Genomic DNA, 25,105 nt, shown 5'->3' with positions numbered 1-25,105 from the left:
AATAAAATTGATAAGCCTCTAGCCAGGCTAAGAAAAAAGAGAAAGGACACAAATTACTAATATCAGAAATGAAAGAGGGGACATCACTACAGATCCCATGGAAATTAAAAGGATAATAAAGGAATACTATGAACAACTCAAGGCCCACAAATTTGATAGCCTAGATAAAATGAGTCACTTCCTTGAGAGACACAATCTGCCAAAACTCGCACAAGAAGAAATAGACAATCTGAATAGGCCTGTATTTATTAAAGAAATTGAATCAATAATAACCTTCTAAATGCATGTAGAGAAAATGAAGGCAATTATAAATGAGTGAGGGTAAAAAGACATTAAAGAAGGTAAGGTTTCCATACTTCAAATGAAGATAAAATGAAGACACCAGTAGACTGAAAAATTATATATATGTACATAAAGGAATTGAACTATGTGTAAAGATACATCAGAACATTCTGGATAAATCAAAATGGAATTCTAAAAAATGGTCAATACCTATAGGAAAGTAAGGGGAAAAACTGGAGAAGCAAAAACCAAAGAGAACAAAAATAAAACAAAACATAAAATGACAGACTAAGTCCTAACATACCAATAATTATATTAAATGTAAATAGTCTAAATATACCTTTTAAAAGACAGAGATTAGAAAAATGGATTTAAAATCATGATCCAACTATATAATGTCTACAAACTCAGTTCAAATATGACATAGGCAGGGTAAAAGTCAAAGGACGGAAAAAGATATATCACACAAATATTGATATTAGTTAAGAAGTAGTGGCTATATTAATATCAGACAAAGTAAACTTCACAGCAAAGAAAATTACCAAAGACAGAGAGGGGCATTACATAATGATAAAAGGGTCAGTCTACCAAGAAGACATAGCAATTCTGAATTTGTATGCAGCAAACAACAGGGTTGCAAAATATATGAAGTAAAATATAGGATTAAAAGGAAAAATAGACTTGTTCACAATTATGTTTGGAGATTTCCACTCCTCTCTTTCAACAGTCGATAGAACAACTAAACAGAAAAATCAACAAAGATATAGAAGTCAATAACACTGTCAACTAATAGGATCTATTTATAGAACAATCCATTCACCAACAGCAGAATACACAGTCTTTTCAAGTGCCTATGGAACATAAAACAAAACAGACAATATCCTGGGTCATAAACCTTGACAAATTTTTTAAAACTGAAATCTTAAACAACGTTTTCATCAACTGCAATAGAATCAAACTAGAAATGAATAACGGAAAGGTAACAGGGAGATCTCTAAATACTTGGATAGTCCATGGATCAAAACAAAAGTCACAAGGAAAATTTTAAAAATGCATTGAACTGAATGAGAATGAAAATACAGCATGTCAAAATTTGTGAGACACAGCTAAAGTAGGACTGAAAGACAAATTTATAACACTAAATGCATACATTATAAAAAGGAAAATCTCAAATCAAAGATTGAAGCTTTGCCTCAAGAACCTAGATAAAGAAGAGAAAAATAACCCCCAAACAAGCGTAAAGAAGGAAATAATAAATATGACTAAAAATCAATGAAATTGAAAACAAAAAAATAGAGAAAATCAATGAAACAAAGAGCTGGTTCTTTGAACAGATCAATAAAATTTATAAACAGATCAATAAAATCCATGACTAATGAAGAAAAAAAGAGAGAAGACACAAATCACCCATGTCAAGAATGAAATGGGATATCACTATAGACCCCTTCAGACATCAAAGGGATAAGAAGGGAATACTGTAATCAACTCTACACATACAAATTCGACAAATTAGATGAAATGTACCAATTCCTCAAAAAACACAAACTACCAGAACTCACCCAATATGAAATATCTTAAAACACCCTATAACTATTAAGGAAATTTAATTTATCATTTAAAACTCCCCAAAAAGAAATCTCCAAGCCTAGCTGGTTTGACATCAGTTCTACACAATCTCTTTCAAAGAAGATAAGAGGATGAAACACTCCCCAATTCATGTTATGAAGTTAGTATTATCTTGATACCAAACAGGCAAAAAGAGTACCAAAAAAAAAATCCTGGGGCTGGTCTGGTGGCATAGTGATTAAGTTCACACACTCTGCTTTGGCAGCCCAGGGTTCATGGGTTCAGATCCCAGGCACAGACCTACACACTGCTCATCAAGCCATGCTCTGGTGGCATCCCACATATAAAAGAGAAGAAGACTGGCACAGATGTTAGCTCAGCAACAATGTTCCTCACCAAAGAAACAAACAAAAATTCCTGCAAACCAATATCACTTATGATTACAGATGAAAAAATCCTTAAAATATTAGCAAATAGAATTCAGAAATATGTAAAGAGAATTATATGCCATAACTGAATGAGATTCATTCCAGAGATTCAGGGCTGTTTGAATATTTGAAATTCAATGTAATCTACCATATTAACAGGATGCAGAAGAAAGAAAATCATATGATCATATCTATTGATGCCAAAAGAGTATTTGACAAAATTTAACACTCATTCATGATAAAAACTCTCAGAAGTCTAGGAATAGAAGGGCACCTCCTCAAAGTGGTAAACAGCATCTGTGAAAATCCTACAACTAACCTTATAACTTAATAGTGAAAGACTGCTTTCTCCCTAAAAGGAAGAATGAGACAAGGATGTCAGCTCTCACCACTCTTATTTAACATTGTGCTAGAAATTCTAGCCACTGCAGAAAGGCAAGAAAAAGAAATAAAAGTCATATAGATTAGAAAGGAAGAAATAAAATGTCCCCTATTTGCAGATTGCATGATTGTCTACATAGAAAATCCCAAGGAGTTTACAAAAAAATTCTCAAAACGATAAGTGAGTTCAGCAAAGTTGCAAGATACAAGATAAAGGTATAAAATTCAATTGTTTTCTTTATACTAGCAATGATCATAGATGCTGAAATTTAAAATACAGTACCATTTACAACTGCTCAAAAAAAGTGAATACCGTAGTGTGAATATGACAAGACATGTATAGAACTTGTATGCCAAAAACTACAAAACAGTGATGAAAAAAATCAAAGATCTAAATAAATGAGGAGACATACTGTATTCATGATCAAAAGACTCAACATAGTATAGATGTCAGCTTCTCAAAATTGGTATAGAGGTTCAATGCAATCCCTGTTAAAGTCCCAGCAAGATTTTTCATTGATAAGGACAAGAATATCCTAAAATTTATGTGGAAAGGCAAGGGAAACAGAATAGCTATGACACTTTAGAAAAAGAACAAAGTGGGATTAGTCAGTCTACTTGATTTCAAGACTTTTTATATAGCTATAATAATCTAGACTTCATGTCATTGGTGGAGTAATACACACATAGCTCACTGAAAGAAAATAGAAAACCCAGAAATAAACCCACATAAATATGTTCAACTGATCTTTTTATAAAGATGCAAAAGCAGTTCAATGGAGGAAAGATAGTCTTTCAACAAATAGTGCTGGAGTATTTGGTCATCCATACACCAAAAAAAGGAAGAGCTTGACTTAAATCTTACACTTTATATAAAAATTGACCCAAAATATAGAATTATAAAACTTTTAGGGGAAAAAAACCACAAGAGAAAATCTTTGGGATCTTACTCTATGCAAAGAGTTCTTAGACTTGACATCAAAAGCACGATCCATAAAAGTCTAATTGATGAATTAGACTTCATCAAAATTAAAATTTTTGCTCTATGAAAGGTTATTAAAAAGGATGAAAAGGCAAGCTACCAAGCAAGAGAAAATATTTGCAAACCCACGTATCTGACAAAGGACAAGTATTTAGATTATATTTAAAAACTCTCAAAATTCAACAGTAAAAAACAGTCAATCCAATTTGCAAATGGGCAAAAGATGAACAGACATTTCACCAAAGAGAATGGGCAAGTAGGCTCATTAAAAGACATTCAACCTCATTAGCCATGAGGAAAATGCAAATCAGAACCACAATGAGATAAAGCACTACACACCTATCAAAATGGCTAAAATAAAAAATAGTGGCAACACTAAATGCTGGTGAGGATGCAGAGAAATTGGGTCACTCATACATTGCTGGTGACGATGTAAAATGTTACAGCTACTGTGGAAAACAATATGACAGTTTCTTTGTAAAACTAAATATGCAACTTATGTGACCTAGAAATTGTACTCCTGGGCATTTATCCCAGAGAAATGAAGTCTTATGTTCACACAAAAACCTATACACAATTGTTTATAGCAACTAAATCCATAATAACCAAAAATTGGAAGTAATCTAGATATCCTTCAATGGGTGAATCGTTAAACAAACTTTGGTACATCCATACCATGAGATATTATTCAGCAATAAGAAGGAACAAACAGTTGATACACACAACAACCTAATAAATCTCCAGAGAAGTACGAAATTATATACTATATGATTCCCTTTATATAACCATCTTAAAATGACAAAATTATAAATTTTATAAAATTATAAAATTATAGAAAAGGACAACAGATTATTGATTGCCAGGGGTTAAGGAGGGTAGAACCAGGATGAATATAGTTACAAAAGGGCACCATGAGAGATCTTTGTGGTAAGGGAGACTTTCTGTATCTTGACTGTATCAGTGTCAGTATCCTGGCTATTGTATTCCACTATAGTTTTGCAAGATGTTACCATTGGAGCAAACTGCATAAAGATTTCACAGGTTCTGGGGCCGGCCTGGTGGCACAGTGGTTAAGTTTGCACGTTCCGCCTCTTGGCAGCCCAGGGTTCACCAGTTCGGATACTGGGTGCTGACATGGCACCACTTGGCAAAAGCCATGCTGTGGTAGGCATCCCCTATATAAAGTAGAAGAAGATGGGCATGGATGTTAGCTCAGGGCCAGTCTTCCTCAGCAAAAAGAGGAGGATTAGCAGTAGTTAGCTCAAGGCTAATCTTCCTCAAAAAAAAAAAAAGAAGAAAAAAGATTTCACAGATTTCTTCCTGTATTGTTTCTTACTGAGCTTGTGAATCTACAATTATCTCAAAATAAAGAGTTAAAAAATATATTATATATTCAAACCTTCAGATAAATTATTCCATTAAATGTTGAAAAATAATTTTTTAAAAAGCCGTGATACATGGTTTCCTGGACAAAGTGATAGCAAGGTGTTATAATTGTTTTTAACACTATACTAAGCATAATAAAAAGTGTTACCATTATGGGTATTTTCACTCAAGAGTTGGTAATATGGTTTAGCAGAAAGGTTTTTTGCATGGTTTGTAACATCTTGGGGGTAGGTGTGTCAGATTTTCACATTGTATTTTTATGACTAAAATACTAAATAACATACCAAATTCACTAATTGAAAAAGGAGAAATATGAGGTTTGTTTGTCTGTTTGAATGCTAGCCAGAAGCTAAAGGAAACTGCTATATTATGAATAGCAGAAACAACTCAGTTTCAGAAACTGTTTATTTTAGAAATTAATTTCAAGCCTGTTTGAAAACAATTGTCATTCTAATAAGAATTAAAATTCAAAACATTTTGGATGATAAATATTTAAAAGCATTTGGTCTGGAAACTAAACTGGAACAGAGCAGGGAAACTAATGTTAGCAAATCCACCATGGTGGAGTGACATGTCTCATTTGCCGAGAGGATTTTGGTCCACACTGCTAATCGCTGGAAACACATTCTCATTCTATAACCACCATCACAGTTGTATAAACCTCATATTTGTCCCTGAAGAATCCAATTCTCATTTCATCTGCCTTTTTTCTTCTTAAAAAAATCTTTAGAACTTTACTAAAAAAAAATCCTTTGAGTACCCAATTCCTGAGTCATAAACATGTGCAAACAAACCCCTATAAACATTCCTAATCCTCTCTCCTTGGTCCAGACTACTTGAAATCCAATAGGAAGTCCCAATTCATGCCCAGCATCTTCCTTCTCAGTGTAATTTACCCAGGCTTTTGTGTTCAAGGTCAACTTTCTCTTACTGCCTTCACCGGAAAGAAACCACCTTAGTTCCCAAGGTGTGCACTAAGCCTGTGCTGGAGGCACCAACAAAATAGGGAGCATCAACCAGTGGGGAAAGTGAATTTTAGAAAGCATCAAGGTCATGTTTGAGAGGAGAATTAGAACTTAACTGAGCTTCCATTCACTATATGGCTTAGTAGTTGTATTAGTTTGCTAGGGCTGCTGTAACAAAGTACCACAACCTGAGTGACATAAACAACAGAAATTTGTCATCTCACAATTCTGGAGCCTGGGAGTTAAGAACACAGTGTCCTCGGGGTTGGTTCCTCCTGAAGGCCATGAGCAACATCAGTCCCATGCCTCTCTAGCTTCTGGTAGTTTGCTGGCAATCTTGATGGTACTTTGGGCTGTTGGAGTATCACCCAATCTCTGCCTTCATCTTCACATGGCACTCTCCCTGTGTGCATGTCTGTAGCCAAATTTCCCCTTCTTATAAGAACACCAGTCATTTTGAAGTAGGGCCCACCCTAATGACCTCATTTTAACTTAATTACCTCTATAAAGACTCTGTCTCCAAATAAGGTCACATTGTGAAGTACTGGGGATTAAGATTTCAGCACAAGAACTTTGAGGGAACTCAATTCATTCATCCCAGTAGCGTTTGATTTTAAATGGCTTTGGGAGGAAAAGGGCCACCCAGATCGTCACAGTGAATCTCCTTCCACTCTACCACATCTGAATGACTCCCTTTCAAAGTTCTATTAGGCCACTGCCGTGTAGTCCCTTGTGATCATCTCTCACCAGCGTTGCTCATGTTGAGCTTCTTGTCATTTCTTTCCTTAGTTTGCCCCATTCCTAACTCTATGGCCTAAAATTCAGTTTCTTCCTCAGGAACACCCTTGGTCTCATGGCCAGCCTTCGCATAATAAATGGAAGGCAATAACGTTGTTTTCACCTCTGGCTCACATGCCTTCAGTTTTGTTGTTGTTAATGCCATCAAGTTGATTCTGACTCCTAGCGGCTGTGTGTACAGCAGAGCAGAACCCTGCCTGGTCTTTTTGCACCATCCTCTCACCTTCTGCTGCTCTATCAGACAATGCTCCACTGCCATCCATAGGGTTTTCGTGGCCAGTTTTTTCCAGAAGTGGGTGACCCGGTCCTTCTTCCTGATCTGTCTTAGTCTGGAAACTCCAGTGAAACTTGTCCACCATGGGCGATCCTGCCCTTATTTGAAACACTGGTGGCATAGCTTTCAGCATCACAGCAACACGCAGACAACACAGTAGTCATCCTATGGGTGGTGTGGTTCCCTGACTAGGAAACAAACCCAGGCATGGCAGTGAAAGCTTGGAATCTTAACTGCTAGATGGCAATGCCTTCAATTACCAAATAAAAATAGGTTGAATCTATGTGCAAATGAAGCCACAGTCAGCACCACAAAATGGAGGAGAGTCAATAGCAATTCTCCTTCACAAGAAAGTTCTCAAATGAAGAGAAGGTCACCTGATCCAAAGACATCCCCCATACTTTCCACTTACACGTAAGATACAAACCAATTTTACAGGTAAAGGTTATTGGAGTAAATGTTTGAGTACCTTTTAGCATACCTATATTGAAAGTGATTATGGAATAGTTGTATCTGGGAAAGCATATGATTTTAATCTGTAAAAATTCTTGCATTTTATCCTGGAATAGAGTAGAAAAATCATAAGTTTTGATATCCTGAAAAAATATAAAATCATTAACTGAAAAGGAATATTTTAGTACCGGTGAATAACCTGGTGCAGTTGTAAAACAAGAAGGAAATGAAGTGTACTGTGAACTACCTTCTGCTGTTAAGCTAACCTTAATAGGGGCCCGTTGGATGCAAAATAAAATTTTGATACATCTGGAGAAGAAAATATAGGTCTTATAGATGTGATAATTTTATGCCTGCGATAGAGGGGAGGCCTAAGAAGCCCAATATCTATGGGTGTTTATATTAACCACTTCAGTACCTTTCATTCCATACAAACTACAACAGCGGAAGTGATTGGATCCCTCTCGTTTCCACAGTGCTTCTCCACGTGGTACAAGGAAGATTGTAACGTGTCTTCCTCCCATTGAGCATCTTTCTGTAGAGTGAATCGAGGCCAAACCTACATCATAAAATTAGTAATTTAAAGTTGGAATGGATTTTAAAAGTTTATTTAATCCAATCCCCAGCTCACACACAACTCACAGATACTTCCTGCCTCCAAAGGAGTGGTGTAGGGTTTGATTTTCAGTCTCTGGTGATGAGGGTCACCATGCCTCAGCCTGAAATCCCTTCTGTTTTTATACAGTTGTGAAAAAACAGTTATACCTAATATTGATATAATAGCTACTTTTCGATTATTTGACTACTCATTCAATTATTCGTTGATTCAACAAATATTTATTGAGAACTTACTATGAAACCACCAGGCACTGTACAATGTACTGCTGTTACAACCTTCATGAGTGCTTAGCCATTTATGAAGAGCTTTTCACAAACATCAAGCCATTTAACCTTCACAAAAACCCTGTAGATTATGATTATTATTATTAATTTGTTATTTACACTAGACATGAGAAAATTAGAGTTCAAAAGTTAAGTCACATCACTAGTAGAAGAATTGAGTACCAAACGCATCCTTTCATTCTGGATAGCACTCTCTTTCCAATATATAAGCTAACACAAAACAAATCCATCACTCTTTCCACAGAAGAGCCTTGATATAACCCAGGACGCCACAGATTCCTGATACATTTTCTCTTCTCATATTAAACACTCCCATATCTTTCAACTTTTCTTCCTATAATTTGGAGTTAAGACCCAGGGCACACCCAGAACTGAGCATGATAGCCCAGATGTGATATGACCTGAGCAGAGAAGGGAGAAAACCATTGCCTCCTTTGAGACAGACATTGTCGTCTATAATCAGATCGGATTTAGGGGAGGGAACCAGAGAATACTGTGATTTATGTTGAACTTGCAGCTAACATATGCTCTCAGAAACTCACATCTCTCCCCTCCTTTCTTGGCCCCCTCCTAATTCTGCCTTTTGTATAGTGGAATTTTGAGACCTAATCACAAGACTTTAACTTCTGTCAAATATCTACACTTAGCACAGTTACTGAGGCCGTATCCCTCACAGAGTAGAGACCAAAAACACAATGACTTAGGTAAAGTTGCTTAGCTTTTTCTCTTATTTCACTTTTCTATGTATTTTTTTTATTTATGTTTTTCCTATTTACTGGGCATACAATTCCAGATTCAAGTATTAATACTATTACTGAATAATAGCAATTCAGACTTATGCAAATGCTTCACATAAATTGTTTGATTTAATCTCACTAGAACCCTGCGAAGCATTTGACAGATGAGAAAACTTGGGTTAAAAGAAGTTAAATAAGTTTATCCAAAGTCTCACACCAAGAAATTGCTGGAACTGGGATACTAACCCAGACATATCACTTCAACCCAGCAGGTCATATCTCTGCCATGACCACTTTTTTGTTCCGAATAACTAAAAGCATCATTTTTTTGGTTTGTTTTTCTTAGCGCTTTTTAACTGCTAGAATGCTTCTCACGTGGTGGACTACAAAACAGTGGGTTGTTTTTTCTTTTCAATTTGGAGTTTTGCATCATTCTGCCTTTTAGCCTAGTACTAGGCTATTGTTACAGGTCAGTTTTTTAACACATTCCTGATTATGTGACCTTTTTTTGATCCCTTGTATTTGTCACTAATCGAACTCATTCTTTTTCCCTAAAACTATTCCTCTAGTTGTATTCCTTGCCTCTGTAAGATATCATCATCTCAAGTTAGAAACTTCACAGTGATTCCTAATTCTGACTGTCTTCTTATCCCAACACAGACTTTTTCATCAAGACTGTAGCCCCCACTTCCTAAATGTCTCTTAAATCCTTGATGCAGGCCCTCATAGTATTTTTCATATCTTATTGCGCTGGTCCCCTAATTAAACCACTGGCTTCTAGTCTCCCGGCTGCATGTCACTCCACAGAATGGCGCCAGATTGATCTTTCTAGCCACATAGGTAAATATTTTTCAACTTTTTGCAAGCGGACCCCAATCTATATTTCCTGCTGTATATATCTCTACTCCCAGTCCCCTCATGCCCACATCTACGCTATAAGCAACTCATCCCTATCAAATAACCCATGTTCTTTCACAGCCTTGCTTCTATGGATGACGTTTCCTCTGTCTGGAATGCACTTCTTGTCCTGACAAAGACCCGGCTCCTCTCACCTCCAATATACCTTCATGTTCCTTCAGATAGAATTCACTGTTCTGACATTTTTGCTAATAGAACTTTTGTACGTATCTTTTTTTTGAGGATGATTAGCCCTGAGCTAACATCTGCCTTCAATCCTCCTCTTTTGGCTGAGGAAGGCTGGCCCTGAGCTAACATCCATGCCCATCTTCTTCTACTTTATACATGGGACGCCTACCACAGCATGGCGTGCCAAGTGGTGCCATGTCCGCACCCGGGATCCGAACCCCTAAAACCCGCGCCACCAAGAAGCGGAACGTGTGCACTTAACCGCTGCGCCACCGGGCTGGCCCCTGTACGTAATTCTTAAATAAACATTTATGCATTGTTGCAATCATTTTTTCATTAACTGCCTTTCCTACATGAATGTGAGATCCTCACAAAAATCCTCTTGACATTTTTGTTTCTCTCTCTAGTATAGCGCCAAATACATAGCAGATGTTCAATAAATATTTGCACGAATGTACTTCCTTTGAAATCTGCACTGACTAGAAATTTTCCTGTAATATATATATAGATCTATTTAGTTACCTCCACATTTCTCCCTAATTAGCATTATTTGTTTTTATACTGTTAGAATTTCAATGTTGAGATCTCCTCTACTTCTCAGCCTGTCTTCTCTTTTAGAGTTTCATATTCATCTTTGTTCTGAACTTTTTGAATCTACACTAAATCCTCACTGATAGAGTTTTGTGTTAATGAATTAAAAGGTCCTGAGAAACTAGTTGATGACAATTTCATTACTTTTTGATGTGGATTATGACTGATAGCCATGTGGTACATGAGAATCCACCCTTCTTCTGAACTTCGTTCCCCTCTATCATCTGACATCCCAAAATTCTCTGAAAGCTCATTTGGTCTGACGTTCATGCCTCTGTAATGCCAAGTCAGCTTTGACACATAGATACACGAGAAAATGTTACGTGCTCTTCTTGTAAATGGGAAAATTAGATCTAGAATGACCAAGTAGCCTGTCTTATATAGTTAAGCAAGTAGATTCTGTATGGAAAAGAAAAACTAATAAAACCTCTGCTCCAAAATCTGGCTCATTTCCTTCCTGACATGCTTACATATTTCTTTGTGTTTTATTTCCCTAAGGGCTTTATAGAACTTTCTATCACTTGCAATCTGTTCTTCTTAGTTATATGAATCTATTTTCTCTTCAACCAGTATTTTTCTTTCCTTGACTTAAAAAAAGAACATAAAGAACTAGCTTCACTAAAAACATGTCGCAGCTCTCCTACACGTCAGTAAGTACAGAAGCTAAAATTGGCTCACTTTACTGCATATTGTGTCATTCATCTAATGGTACAATCTAAGAGAATAACCTCTGATTTGAAAAATGTGAGGGCTCATCCTAAGACTGGACTACTTAGATCTGACGTCAGTACAAGTCATGGAATTTTTGACTTGGTATGTCCTTGGAAATTATCCAGGCCAACACTGTCTTCACCAAAGCTGGGTGAAAACTAAGCTCAGAAAGGCCAAGTGGCTTCTCTGGGGTCTCAGATTGGGGTTATAAGCCAGGCCAAGAGCAGACCTCAACACTCCTGACTCCTTATCCAGTGCCCTGTCTACCTCTGCATGTTTCAAGTATGGAGACCACACTTGGTTGTTATTTTACCTCAAGAGTCTCAAAGCTAAACAATGGTAATAGGATGATGGCATATGAATGTAGTGATTAATTTGTAAAAGAAAAGAAAGCCTACTGATATGCTCCCTACCAGGCAGCACTTTGATTGGGGAAACACGCATTGGTTTCTGAATGTCTTCACTCTGTTATCAGAGTTGGGATTGCTGAGGATCTACCATATCCTAGGTGTTGGGAATAGTGAACAGCGTGGACCTAGTTCCTGCCTTACGGAGCTTAAAACCCAGATGAGAAGACAGTATACAAATTATTGTAAACAGTTATGTAAAAAACTCAATATGCAAAGAGATGAATGAGCTGTTACTGAGAGAACCAACCCGGTGTGGGTTATCAGGGAAAACTTCCCTGAGGCACTGATATTGAACCTGAAATCCAGGCGATGGGTAAGGGTTCCAATGGACTATTCCATCAGAGGCATAGCATTAAGAAAATACACTGTGCAGAGAACACTACACAGCTGTGCTCAGATAACTGAGAGACATACCACATGGCTGAGGCAGATGGAGTGATAGGAGACAGAATTAGAGATGCAAGTGAAACCAGATCAACCAGAGCTATGTAGGCCATGTTAAGGACTTGGGAATCCACTTAGGTATTTTAAGCAAGGGAAAAATGTGACTGGATTCACATTTTAAAAAGATCATTCCAGTGTCCTTAGGAGAATGGGTTGAAAGGACAGGGTGTAGACAGACCAGGTAGGAAGCGAACACGTGGGCCAGGTGAGCCATGCATGTAGCGTGTACTCTAAACCCCCCAGCTTAATTTAGTGATCCTCTCTATTCCAAAGACACATTGTGTTTCTTCTTCTTCCTCTTTTTTAGTGAATAGCAACCCAGTTAGTCAACACTGCTCTTAATAAACACAATGAAGAAAAAAACAGCAGCCACCTAATGGATATTTAAAAACAATTATTTTTCTGTATCATTGAAGGAAGCCTTTTTGTTGCATCAGGATTGTAATTTTAAATTGTATTTGGGCTAATTGCAAACATTCTAATTGTAAAGAGCTTTGATTTAAATGATACATTTTCAGTGCAAATAACATGAGTAAGTCATCAACTTTGAAGTAACAGTAAAGTGTCATCCATTATTTGTTTTGATTGTGCTCTATGTTAATTTGTTACTTATGATTTTGGTGTAATTGGATGGTATAAATGTATGGAATACATAGAATAAAGCATAGACTTCATGACCATCCAAAAATATTCTGTCAAATTATTTTGATGATTGCCGCAATGATTAGACATCATAAACAACAATGCGCTTTTGGAAAAATCTAGCTGAAGTAATTTTAGGTTTTCAAAAGAATTATTTTCACATAAATAAGTTACCTTTTTTTCTTAATGAAACCAGTGGACAGTTTACGTCACCTAGTGTGATATAAGACCTAAGTATAACATATAGATGAGTGCTACCATTTATTATTCTCTTTCTGACAGTCTGAATTATCTTTTGGATACTACTCTGAATGATAAATCAAGTGATTTAAAGGTAGAACTCAAAATTGGAAAATTGAAGTCGTAAGTGCTTTTATCTTAAGCAGATGATATGTTCACGCACCATGAATAGTAAATGCCCCAGCTTTGAGCTACCTTTATGACAGTTGGCTCTTCAGTGAGTGAATTGAGGTTAATACAATATGCAGGTCCTGGGAGTCAAGGTTAAGTATGAATTGTTACATCTGCAGCCTTTCATGAGGGCCCAACTCAGCATATATGTAAACTGTTTTATTCTGTAGTTCTTTCTGACAAATAGTATAATACATTCAACCAACTGTCATTAAATAATTCCAAGTTTCCTTTGGAGAAAAACTAATAGTTTATTTTTAAGAATTATTGTTTTGTATATCATGATTTTTATCTTATTCCCTAAGGTGTGGCATTTTTTAAGGAAATGTATTTTTTCAAAATTTCCTTTTGATTTAAAAGAGAAATGTTTCTTGCTCAGAAAATCTGGAATATTCATTTTTTCTCCCAAGTTGGCCAGGGGCATACAAATGCTAGAATCTCTGGCTTTGAGTAGGGTGAATTTGTTTGTTTTCATTCTTCTGTTTGATAACAAATTAATTTTTCACTATTCATTTCTTTTGGAAATCCCTGGTTTACCAACCATTAAAGACAGCAAGTGATAAGAATCCTCATCCCCATACCCAGTACATAGGATTGTGTGATAAAGCAAACTCCTGGATCTCTGCTTCAGGTTCTGAAAACAGGGGACCTGAAATGGACACAGGAGGTTTTTATGTTTAACTGTGTCTGCCTGTGCCAGTTCTGTTCCCACATGGGCCTGTATGTGCCATTTAATTTTAAACACCTCACCATTTTTGTAAGTATACAAAACCTGGGAAAACAACAAATCTTGTTGTATCTGTTTATTTCTTCTAGGTTGGACAAATTGAAGACTTTCTATACCAGTTAGAGGATAGTTTCTTAAAAACTAAAAAGCTGAGAACAGCTCGAAGGCAAAAAACAAAAATGAAGCGGCTTCAAACTGTGCAGCAAAGCTAGTCACCAGGGAACAGGTGCTACCACCAGGACCACCCAGGATGCAAGGGCGTCCCCCAGCCTGACTGTGACAGCCCCGTGACAAAGGCTTAAAGAGGGAAGAGGTGACACTCCCCTCGGCTCATCTTTAGCAAAGATGTTCTATACTTCATTAATCTCGACTGGCAGCAATAAATGTTCTCAGCAAGTTTGTCTCGGTTCTTGTTCAAATTCATCTTGTTTACTTAAATAGCTTATAAAATAACCATTGCTCCCTCTTCAATCTGCTTTGGTCTTTCAAAATTGACTAAGATATACCAGGTTTACCCAAATATGCTTACAGTGTATGTATATATTCAAGTATATTTGTTAAGAATTATTCACATGCCAAATACAGATATGCACAGACAATATAAATAGAAATGTAAAAAATTATAAAACTGATAATATGCTTTCTCGATCTTATAGAGATAGTTATGTGGTATGGCTGATATTGTCAGTTATCTCGTTATTCTTTCCTCCTGACCCTTTTTATTCCCTCCCCTTCAATGACTCAGCACAAACGCATGTATATGAGAAGGTGGTGAGTCGATAGCCATCACTCAAGACCTCAGCTGACACCAACAAGGGGGCTTGAAGATAGGACAAGAAGGAGGAGCTCAGATACAGAGTAAAATAGACAGGAAAACATAATTTTTAAAAATACTGGAAAAAAATGAATAGGATCTTAGAGTACATTGATAATGAACAACATGAAAAGGAAAAAGGGAATAAAATACTTAGTGCTGAATTTTTAATTATGTAGTGAAGTTGTAAAAGAATCAATAATTTAGTCTTAAATGTATGTTAATTGTATAGTCATAATTATGCAGGATATAAATATTTAAAAATTTTGACATAAAATAGGACGTTGATTTCCTTGGGGACCATTTGCTTAATTCTTATCTTTATCAAATTGTCCCCTCTTTTCTACCCCACTGCACCCAGAGAACACCACCGTTGCCACCACCTTTCCTCAGGTTAGTTATTAATATGAATATAGTCAGTTAAAGACACTGGAGTTTAAGAAACTCATGTTTCTAAACTCACACTAGCATGATGTCTCAATTCTGTTCTCATAAGTACTGGAAAATAATTTCTTTCTGTGGGCGCTTGAGTCTAGCCAAATGTGGGAATCTACGGTAAATGGCTCAGCCTCCCATCTGACCACTTCTGCTCTTATCACTTCTGACCATTGTCCAGAAATTTCCCGTTATTAAAAAAAAAAAAAAATCCTTGCAACATGTCTAGGAAACAAATCTTGTCAGCTTGGAATTTTAACTTATTGTTAAAATTTTACTTTCCAAAAGGATTTCTACGTTCCATGAGCAACAGTTGTGTTTTTTTTGTAATTGGGTTGGAATCTTAGTACTGCCTGTTTATTTACTCAGCTATTTTCTGAAAGGCCTGTTGATATTCAATAGCTGTTCAATTGCTTTATCTTTGTTCTTTGAAAATTAGGCTCTCTAGTTCCACAGTGCCTAAAGATTGTATTTGAAAATAGTATAATTACAATTATTAGATTATGGCTTTACTGTTTGACTATTTCCCCCATATCCAATACTAAATATCCATCGGTTATTTTGACTGGGACTTGGGTAGAGAAAGTTAGCTGGTCTTAGGAAAGATAATATAAAATGGAAATTCAAAACTTTCAAAAGAAATTTTTTTCCAGAAAACAAATAAATACTCATAGCTCTTCAACAAGGCATCAAATCTTTAGAATTCTTAATAGGTTCAGTAGCAATGTCCATAAAAATGAATTTTGTTCATGGTTTCAACATTAGTGTCAAGCCTTGAATAGCAATAATGCAGCATAATTTCCTGCACCTGGCCTCCCATTCCTTATTTGTTTTTAGGCTGTCTACAGAGGAAGGATTTGTAAAGCAATATGATATTAGTAAAAAAAAAAAAAATTAATACCAGAGAAAGCAGAGTTTACAAAGTACTTTCAGAATGCTCGTTTTATTTCAACTTGACAAGAATTTCATCATGCATGCATTTTCTCCATTTTGCAGTTGAGGAAAACAAGACCCAAAGAGGTTAATGCCTTGCTTGACTCCAAAGACGTGTTCTGTCCCCTACTTGCTCTTTGAAATGTGGTCCAGGGTTCAGCAGCATCAGGACCACCTGGAAATATGTGAGAAATGCAGAATTTTAAGCTCCTTCCCCAGATCTACTGAATCAGAATCTGCATTTTTAAAAAGACCCCTGGGCGAATTATCTGCACATTAGAGTTTGAGAATTGCACCCTTACCATATTGGAAACTGTTTTCCTGTCAGCTCAACATTAACCTGACACAAGGGCTGATGACGTAGCCACTCTTAGGTTTTTGTCCAAATAAATGTCTCCTAATATAATCATTTCTGCAAAGGTTTATGCACCAAAAGAACCAAAAGTTAAAAGTTTAGTGATATATGTGCTCTTTCTCTGCCATTTTCTTGAAGATATATGGGATTTTATCTGTAACATTTCAAAGACAGTAAGTGAAACAAAAGGAAGACATATTGGCTGAAAAGGAGAAGTGATAGACACTTGATGATCAGACTGATTTGAATAGTATTAATTGTCTAGCTAGTCCATGCCCTAATTGCTTCAATAATCTCAGCTTCCTGTGTCTCCCACTGCTTCCTATGTCCCTCCATCATTTGCTGATGCATCTGGATGGGGAACGTTGCTCTGCTGATCTCTACTGCTGGGAGCAACTTGTCTTTCAAATATCGAAACAGATTCTTCCCAACTTATCTACATTCGGGTGATAAATTGTCTATAAAATGTATTTCGAGGGACTGCCACTGGATATTCTTCTGTAAGAAATAGTTTAAGCTCTGAAGTCCCACCCCCAAAAGAGGAATCCCAAAGGAGGCCACCCATGATCACATGAAAATCATATGTGATCTGATCCACGTCTACCTTAATGCCAGCCAGTTGATTGTGCTCCATCATTCCTTGACCATTCTTCAAGACATTTTGGTGTTGTTTGCACGTGTAGGGGTTAAGAATATACCACCCTAAAATGTACCATGTTGGCATATTGATTATTGTGAATTAAAGGTACTCGAGAAACAGCCAATGCAAGAAGGACACTCTGACCTTCCTTTGTCCTCCTGAAAGCAGGAAATAAACCTCCTATGTGAAAGGTACCCTCCCTGTGCCAGGAGAGTAAAGGACATCTATATCAACTGAGACTGGGAATTTAAGGCCAAGAAGGCTATAAACAAACCTATTAATTCTTCACCATTTACTCCCCCTAGCTGAAACCCCTCTGCCTTGTCAACTCCACACAAATTTGTTATTTCTTTCTTTGTCTAAAAGCTTCCTGCTCTGGTCGCTTCTTTGAGTCTCATTTCTTTGTGGGGCTCCCGTACGTGTGTACATAATTAAATTTGTTTTTCTCCTGTTAATCTGTCTTTTTATTACATGGGGGGCGGTCTCAGCCAAGAACCTAGAAGAGTGGAAGGAAAATTATTTTCCTTCCCTACTGATGTTTGTTTTTCTCAGCTTTTCAGTTTCAAACTTTTCAAACCTACAGAAAAGTAGCAAAAATAGTACAATATAACTAATATACCCTTCGCATAGATTTCCCCAGTTATTAACATTTTGCCTCATTTGCTTTCTCTGCCCCTAGTATCTCTCTCTCTCTCTGTTTCTCTCTCTCATCAAATAAAATCCATTATCACAGCATAGAATAGCACAGAATTCGTAGAATAGCATTCCATAGGAAAAAAACCTTTTTTTTTAATAAAATTACCTCACCGTGAACACACTATGCTAATACCCTGTTTGCAGGTCTAATTTGTTCTCTCTATCAGATTAGCCAAGTGACCACAGTCCCTTAGAAACAGCCGGGGGAAGAGGCTGTGGACAGCACACACCACCCCTCTCCTCCTCCTCTCTGCCGGCCTTTCTGTGGCATTTCTTCCATGGTCACAGCAGCACTGAGCGGGGCAGGGTCCTTAAAGAAGGAAAAGCAAGTAGCAATTGTTTCCTAATTGCTGGCAAGATACAGCCTCAGAGCTGATAACGCACAGCTTTTGGATATCTTCAAGGGGGCCAAACGTTTATTCTTTGAGAACTGACGATGCAATTTTTAAAAACAGCCAAAACTTACTCAGAACCAAGATTAGTGAATAGAGTAGATGGTCAACTGAGTAATGCTACTCTGTGTCCAAGATCACGTGCAGCTGTGAAGTGGTGGCACACACAAAGGCGACTGCATTGAAGAAAGCCTAGCTTCCCAAGGTGCCTCCTCTGAAGAGAACCACATGTACCTTGGTGTCGACATGCTAGTGTGTTTGTTTAAAAAATATCTTGCCAGGCACTTCTATATGCTTCTGAGGGAACAGAAAATTGAATAAATTAAAAAACCTGCCTAGAAAGCAATTTGTCAGTGCGTATCATGAGCCCTAAAGATGTTTATAAGTTTTGCCCCAGTAATTCCACTTTTAGGAAACTATACTAAGGAAATAATCAAATTCGTATTAAAAGATAAAAGTTCAAAGGTGAGGCGAGCCTGGTGGCACAGTAGTTAAGTGCGCATGTTCTGCTTTTGTGGCCCGGGGTTCGCCAGTTTGGATCCCGGGTACAGACATGGCACCGCTCATCAAGCCATGCTGTGGTAGGTGTCCCACATATAACACAGAGGAAGATGGGCAAAGATGTTAGCTCAGGGCCAGTCTTCCTCAGCAAAAAGAGGAGGATTGGCGGCAGATGTTAGCTCAGGGCTAGTCTTCCTCAAAAAGAAAAAGTTCAAAGGTATTCATTACAAGCTTATTTTAAATAGAAAAATAAAATGAACTCAACCAAAATTTTCCAACATAAGTAGTAGACTAAATGATTTACAACAGTCTATCCAATGCTTAACCTAAAAACATAAAAAATTTTGTAATATTAAAAGAAAAAGTAAGATATAAAATTATATACAGCACAATTATAACTAGGTCATAAAATATATGCATATAAAAGACGAAGGAAATACAATAAGATATAAAGAATAGTTATCTCTAGTGAGGGCAGTTATGGGTGATTTTATTATCTTTTTCTTAATATTATGCAATAAGTGTATATTCCTTGATAATAAGAAAAAAATCCTCAGAAATATTCTCATTATTTAGTATCACTCTGTAGAAAAAAGCCGATTCATATCAGCTTTTCCTTGCCTGTTTGCAAGAAAAAATTATATATTCTGATACTTGCATCCCAGATAATTGCTGTTGCATAGACAGAGGTCAGTGGAAGCATTTTATTTACAAGATTCTTTGCGGCAAAAAAATTTTTATGACTACCGCCACCAAACAGCCCCAGGACATGCAGTCCAGAAGGTCACTGGAGTAGCTATTACACAGAACACCAATTAGGGTGTTTTACCTGCCTTTACAAATAACAGCATGATACCACATGTGGGTTGACCCTCTCCCTGCTTGTGTTCCTCATCACTTTCTCCTCTGATTGTTTGGTTTCATTCTTTCTCTGTACTCACAGGATATCACCTAATAAAATATGGGATGATCACAGACCAAACTCCCTTAAATCAAAATGTATTGAAAGTTGAGAGACCACTGGCAGAGCAGAGCTTTGATTTACAGTGGCTTGATCCGCTGAGATGGTGTGACGGAGTCCAAGTTCAATCAGATATTTCACAAGTTGCCTGATCCACTCAGCACTTCCCTGGGCTCCTGGGACATGGATACAAAGGATTATTGTGCAACTTTGACAAGAAGCTGTTGTCAAGATGTTAATGGAATACAATGCCGCCTTGGGGTAGGCACCTATTTTTAACAAGTTATCAAAGAGAAGGAAAATCAGAAAACAGACCCAAAGAGCATCCCAAAAGTTATAAATGTAAGCATATTCTGCTTGTGCCTTAATGAGACGAAAACTCAGACTGCTTGAGATAATCAGAGTTCAAAATCACTCTGCATGTACACTCTTTAATAAATGGTATGGGAACTTGAAAATTAAATATTGAATATGCTCTTTTGTTGTGATCGTCTATCAACCCAAGGCAATGTGCAGAACTAATATGCATTAATAATCAAGCCTTAGCTTTCTTTTTAAATAAGTGTTTGGGGAAGTAGAAAAGCAAATATTTAGTGAGAAATGGGAAGACAGAATCCTTGGTATTGATAGCAAGTCAGCCTTTTCTCTAAGCCTTGTATGGCAGGTTTACAGATGTGAACAGCTGTGTCAGGCCCCCTTCCTTAAAACCACAAGGAGGAAATTGGTGTAGTACAGCTATTAAACGTAAAGCCCTAAGAACAGATACCGCTCAGTTCAAGTTAGCTGATGATGAGGGTAATCAAAATATGGAAAACAAAGTGGGCGTAGATTTTGAAGACTTGGGTTCAAGTCCTAGCTCTGTTGTAAAGAGGGATAAGAATTCTTTCCCTACCTAATGAGGTTTCAGTAAGGAGCAAATAAGATAATGAAATATAAATACTTTTTAAAAACTGACGCAATAATACCTTGCCGTTATTGACAATTCACTATAAGCTAGGCGTTGTCCTATTTAGTCGTCACTGCAAAGCTGAGACAGGAAATATTATTATTCCCTTTACAGATAAGTAGCCTGAAGCCTAGGAGGTAAAGACTATCATAGCCAGAAAGTAGCAAAGCTGGAGTTCAAACCCAGGCCCCTTTACTCCAGAGTTGGGACTTGATAAAGGGGCTCTCTGTTTTATTCTTAGATTACTGTTTCTAAGACCTGGTAGCTCCCAGGTAACGTTAGCATTATACATACCTGGGATTGCCCAAAAATGACCCAAGGAGCTTGCTCTGTGACCAGTACAGGTGCAAATAGTCACATAGGACTACAGAGCCCCTGAAATGGGCCCGGTACAACCAAAGAACTAATTTGAATTTAAACTCCCGTTTTTTTAACTTAACTTTTCAAAGTTAAATTTAAAAACTGATAATTCAGTTATTGGAAGAATTTGAAGTATATTTGAAACAATTTGGGCATTAAAATCTACTTCTTAACTGTAAATTCTGTGAAATCTAAATACAGATCAAGGATTTCCAAAGAAAATTTAGCATTCAAGTTGAGAGATTCTGTAAGTGTAAAATACACACCTGACTTCAAAGACTTAGTATTAAAAAAAGAGTGTAAAATATCTCAATAACAGTTTTTTATATTGATTACATATTGAAATGATCATATTTTGGATATAGTGATTCAAAGAAAATATATTATTAAAATGCATTTCACCGGTTTCTTTTTTCCTTTTTCTACTGTACCTAATAAAACACTCAAAATTGCATGTGTGGCTCACCTTGTATATCTGTTGACCAGCGTTGGCCTGGGCAATAAGTCAGCTGGAACTGGGAGCTCTCCCCTCTTCTCTGCAGGAGGGGCTGAAACAGGAACTTAGCCTTCCTGCCCTGGCTGTAAGTTAGCTTAGGCCCCAAGGTCCCCAGAGGCAGGGCAATGGGCTTTCCCAGACAACTGTCTATGAAAGCCCTGGAGTCTGTTGGTATCCACCGGAGAGTTTGTTCTCCTGCTTGCCCTATAAGATGAGAGATCAACAAGGAGGAAGGTCCTGCTTCTGGAATGTACACCCTCAGCATGTCCAGCATAGTGCCCCACACCCAACACACCTTTCTGTAGATGTCATGAATGCCACATCTTGCTGAACCTTGCTTTAAGTTTCCCTAATAAAGCCTTTCTAACCCGCAGAACTGTAGAATTTGCCTTGGCTCATGATGTTGACCACAAACGTACCCACCTTGCACAACAGGGGCTCTGGGGAATACTTGGAAGGAAGATACTCAAAGAGAACTGAGATTTGTGGCCTTATTGTAAATGTGACATGTGTACTGACCACAGGAAAGCCAAGGACATACTGGTTACATCTGTAACCAGTGTTAGTTCCCTGAGTCACATTATCCCATAAACACTTAAGTGGCAGCAAAGTGAAATTCTTATACTAACACACAATACTGCGTTTAACCCAGAATAAGGCTGAAACACACTACCATTTATATACTCCAAGGACAGGGGAATCCCTATCCACTAGGAAGCATGACAGAGAGCTACCTATTGATGAGAAAATCCACCAGTGTATAAACGCTAATTAAACGTCTCCTGAGAGCATCCAACTAGAGCATCCAACGTAGAACAGACTTTCGGACAGTAATATAAAGTAATAATAATAAATTATGTGATCCAGGTCTCAGTTGCCTAATCTATGACTAGATGATAATAGTCCTCATTTGAGTATTGAGAGTGTTAATTTATCAGAATTCTAGATTTTTGTAAAGTAGAAACATCCCTTCTCCCTTATCCTTTACAACTAAGCATGTTTCTTTTTCCATTCTATCTCAAAATCTCAAATTTGTCCACCCCACTCCCTTGATTCTCATGGTCACTGCCTCAGTCCAGGCTTTTTATCATCTTCCATGAGTTACTCTTACTCCTGATGGGCCCCATTCTCGCAGTCCCTCCTCCCTCCAATCCCTCTTCCACAGTGTGACCAGAGCAATCTTTCAGAATCCCACAGGTGTCGGTTGCTGCACTGCTTTTCACACCATCAGCCGCTCCCCATTTCACAGAATAGGCCAGACTCCTTGGAATGTGCAGAGACTTCAATACCCAGTGCCCATCTCTAGAGCAGCCCAACCGCAGACCACTCCATATTTCATTGATGCTGGGCACCACTCCTTTACAATCTCTTGCCTGCATTACCTTTCTCTCACTCTTCCTTACGTCCTTTCCTTTCTTCTCTACTCAGCCTTCAATGCCTCAACTCAAAATGTCACTTATTCTTTAGAACCTTCATCCATTCAATTTTCCTTCTCCAACCCCAGAGAGACTTTATCACACTTTTCTCAACATTCAGATGACAACTTTGTTCATACCACTGGCATAACTCTAGTCATATCGTATCTTATAAGAGTGAATTGTATACACATCATTTTTCTCCATTACGTTGTACACTTTCCGAGGAAAGAAACATTTTTTTTAATCCCCAAGTCTCCTTTGAAGTGTCTGGGATAGAGTGAGTTCTCTGAAAGTATTTATGGAAAAGAAGGAAATAGGGATGGCAGAAAAGGAGGAAAGAGAAGGGGGATGTTTAGCAATCAAGCTTAGAATATAACGCAACTGGTTTTTAGTCTACTTCCTAGAGCTAAAGTTTCTCTGCTGTGACCAAAAACAACCCACATGGTTTCTCTGAATGTCACTCATCCCATGTGCAAAATGGAAATAATAATAACAGATCTCACCTCCCTGGAACTGTCATGGAAGTATGTAAATGACTTGAAAGAGTGGCCATAAAATTCCAATTTTGAATTGAATCCAAGGTCATCCTATTTTTTAAAAATGTATTTTTCAGAAAAGGAAAATTGGAAGTTTGCTCTAAAATTTTTATTGAAAAAATGTTCTCTTTTGTTGAATAATGATAGGAGATAAAACATACCACAGTTCCAACTCATCCCCCTTTATTAATGAATTAAGCCACATCAAAATGCGATAAAAGGGTGTAAGAGGCTCCTAAGAATCATTCACATTTTTATCAGTCATTTTTCCTTCATGAAATGACCATTTCTATTAAAATGATATTACATAAAAATGGAACTTTAATGTGTGAAGATTCTTTAAAATCACAAGACCACCTGGTAAAAGGCAGGCAAAAAACTGTTTTTCCCTCCACAGAAATTAGAAATGAAAGAAACACAGAAATGAATGAAATTGGAAAATGCAAAACCAAAATAGCCACAAAATAAGATATGCCCCCCAAATGTGGAAGTGTCAGGACATCCATCTCAAAGTGCACATACTTAAGAGTGTTAGGCTCTTGGTCAGCAGTGACCACAGGAAATGAGAAGTTCTTCATGCAAAGAAAGACCAGATGAGTTACGCAGAAAGACTCAACTGCAGGTGAAGGAGCAATGTGTGACCAGAAAACAAGGATGTTGACCTCACAGCACAGTCAAAAATATGAATTACTTGCCAATAAGGTATATGCCATGAGAAAGAGTCACAGTAGGCAAAAATGCAATAAAGTCAAAAGGATGGCAACTCTAGAGAGAATTGGGCTCCTGAAAGGACAGGAAAAGGATGCATTTGGTAAATATGTATCAATAGGCAAGTTTTGATGTGATTTTCAAAATATGAGTATGGTGATGAATAGAAAGCATTTCAAATTAAGAAGTGTTCAGATAATAAGCATAAAACTTCATATACTGTATTTGTAAATATTTGGGGATGTGAATATTTATCTTGATTATCTCTGAAGAATTTCAACTTGAAAGAAAAAATGGAAAATGTATATGAGAACAAAGGACCCAACAAACAAGATTCTTCCAGGGTACAAACTCAGCACCTTGGAGAGTGCATCACCTCTATTGTTCCCTGGGACACAGCTAAGGGAGTAACTTTTCTCACACCTGTCTCCCAAGTGTACCAGAAGAAGAACCGGGTCTCCCAAGGGACTTCATTCACCGCTAAGTCTTTTATAAACAGGAAAAATCCGCCTCAAAGCATTCAATGTACTTAAGAAATCTACAAGCCTCAAATCACTCTGTCTATTATCTCCCTTTTGGCTTTTTCACCTCACTGCCAGATATCAATACTGACAACATTTTACATTTGAAAAGCTGGTCCCAGCTCCCAAAGCACCTTCAAATGCATTAGCTCGCTGGATCGTCAATGCAGCCGGTGCAATAGGTAGTGCAATTACTTTCTACGTGAGAAAACGAAG

At 37.3% G+C, this 25,105-nt stretch overlaps 1 protein-coding gene across 2 annotated transcripts in view; it reads left to right on the top strand.

The window, feature by feature from the left end:
• Positions 1–14,578, top strand: part of SPATA16 (spermatogenesis associated 16) — a 219,601-nt gene extending 205,023 nt beyond the window's left edge. For both annotated transcript variants that reach the window (XM_001494206.6, XM_014732759.3), the window contains exon 11: positions 14,267–14,578. In XM_001494206.6, coding sequence (XP_001494256.3) covers positions 14,267–14,389 — 123 coding nt within the window. In that variant the 3' untranslated portion in view covers positions 14,390–14,578. The remainder of the gene's footprint in view (positions 1–14,266) is intronic.
• The last annotated feature ends 10,527 nt before the right edge of the window (positions 14,579–25,105 follow it).

The sequence above is a fragment of the Equus caballus genome, chromosome 19 (genome assembly GCF_041296265.1).
Source record: "Equus caballus isolate H_3958 breed thoroughbred chromosome 19, TB-T2T, whole genome shotgun sequence".
Taxonomy (NCBI): Eukaryota; Metazoa; Chordata; class Mammalia; order Perissodactyla; family Equidae; genus Equus; species Equus caballus.
The sequence above is the reverse complement of the archived record's forward strand: the minus strand, read 5'-3'. Positions and strand labels throughout refer to the sequence as shown.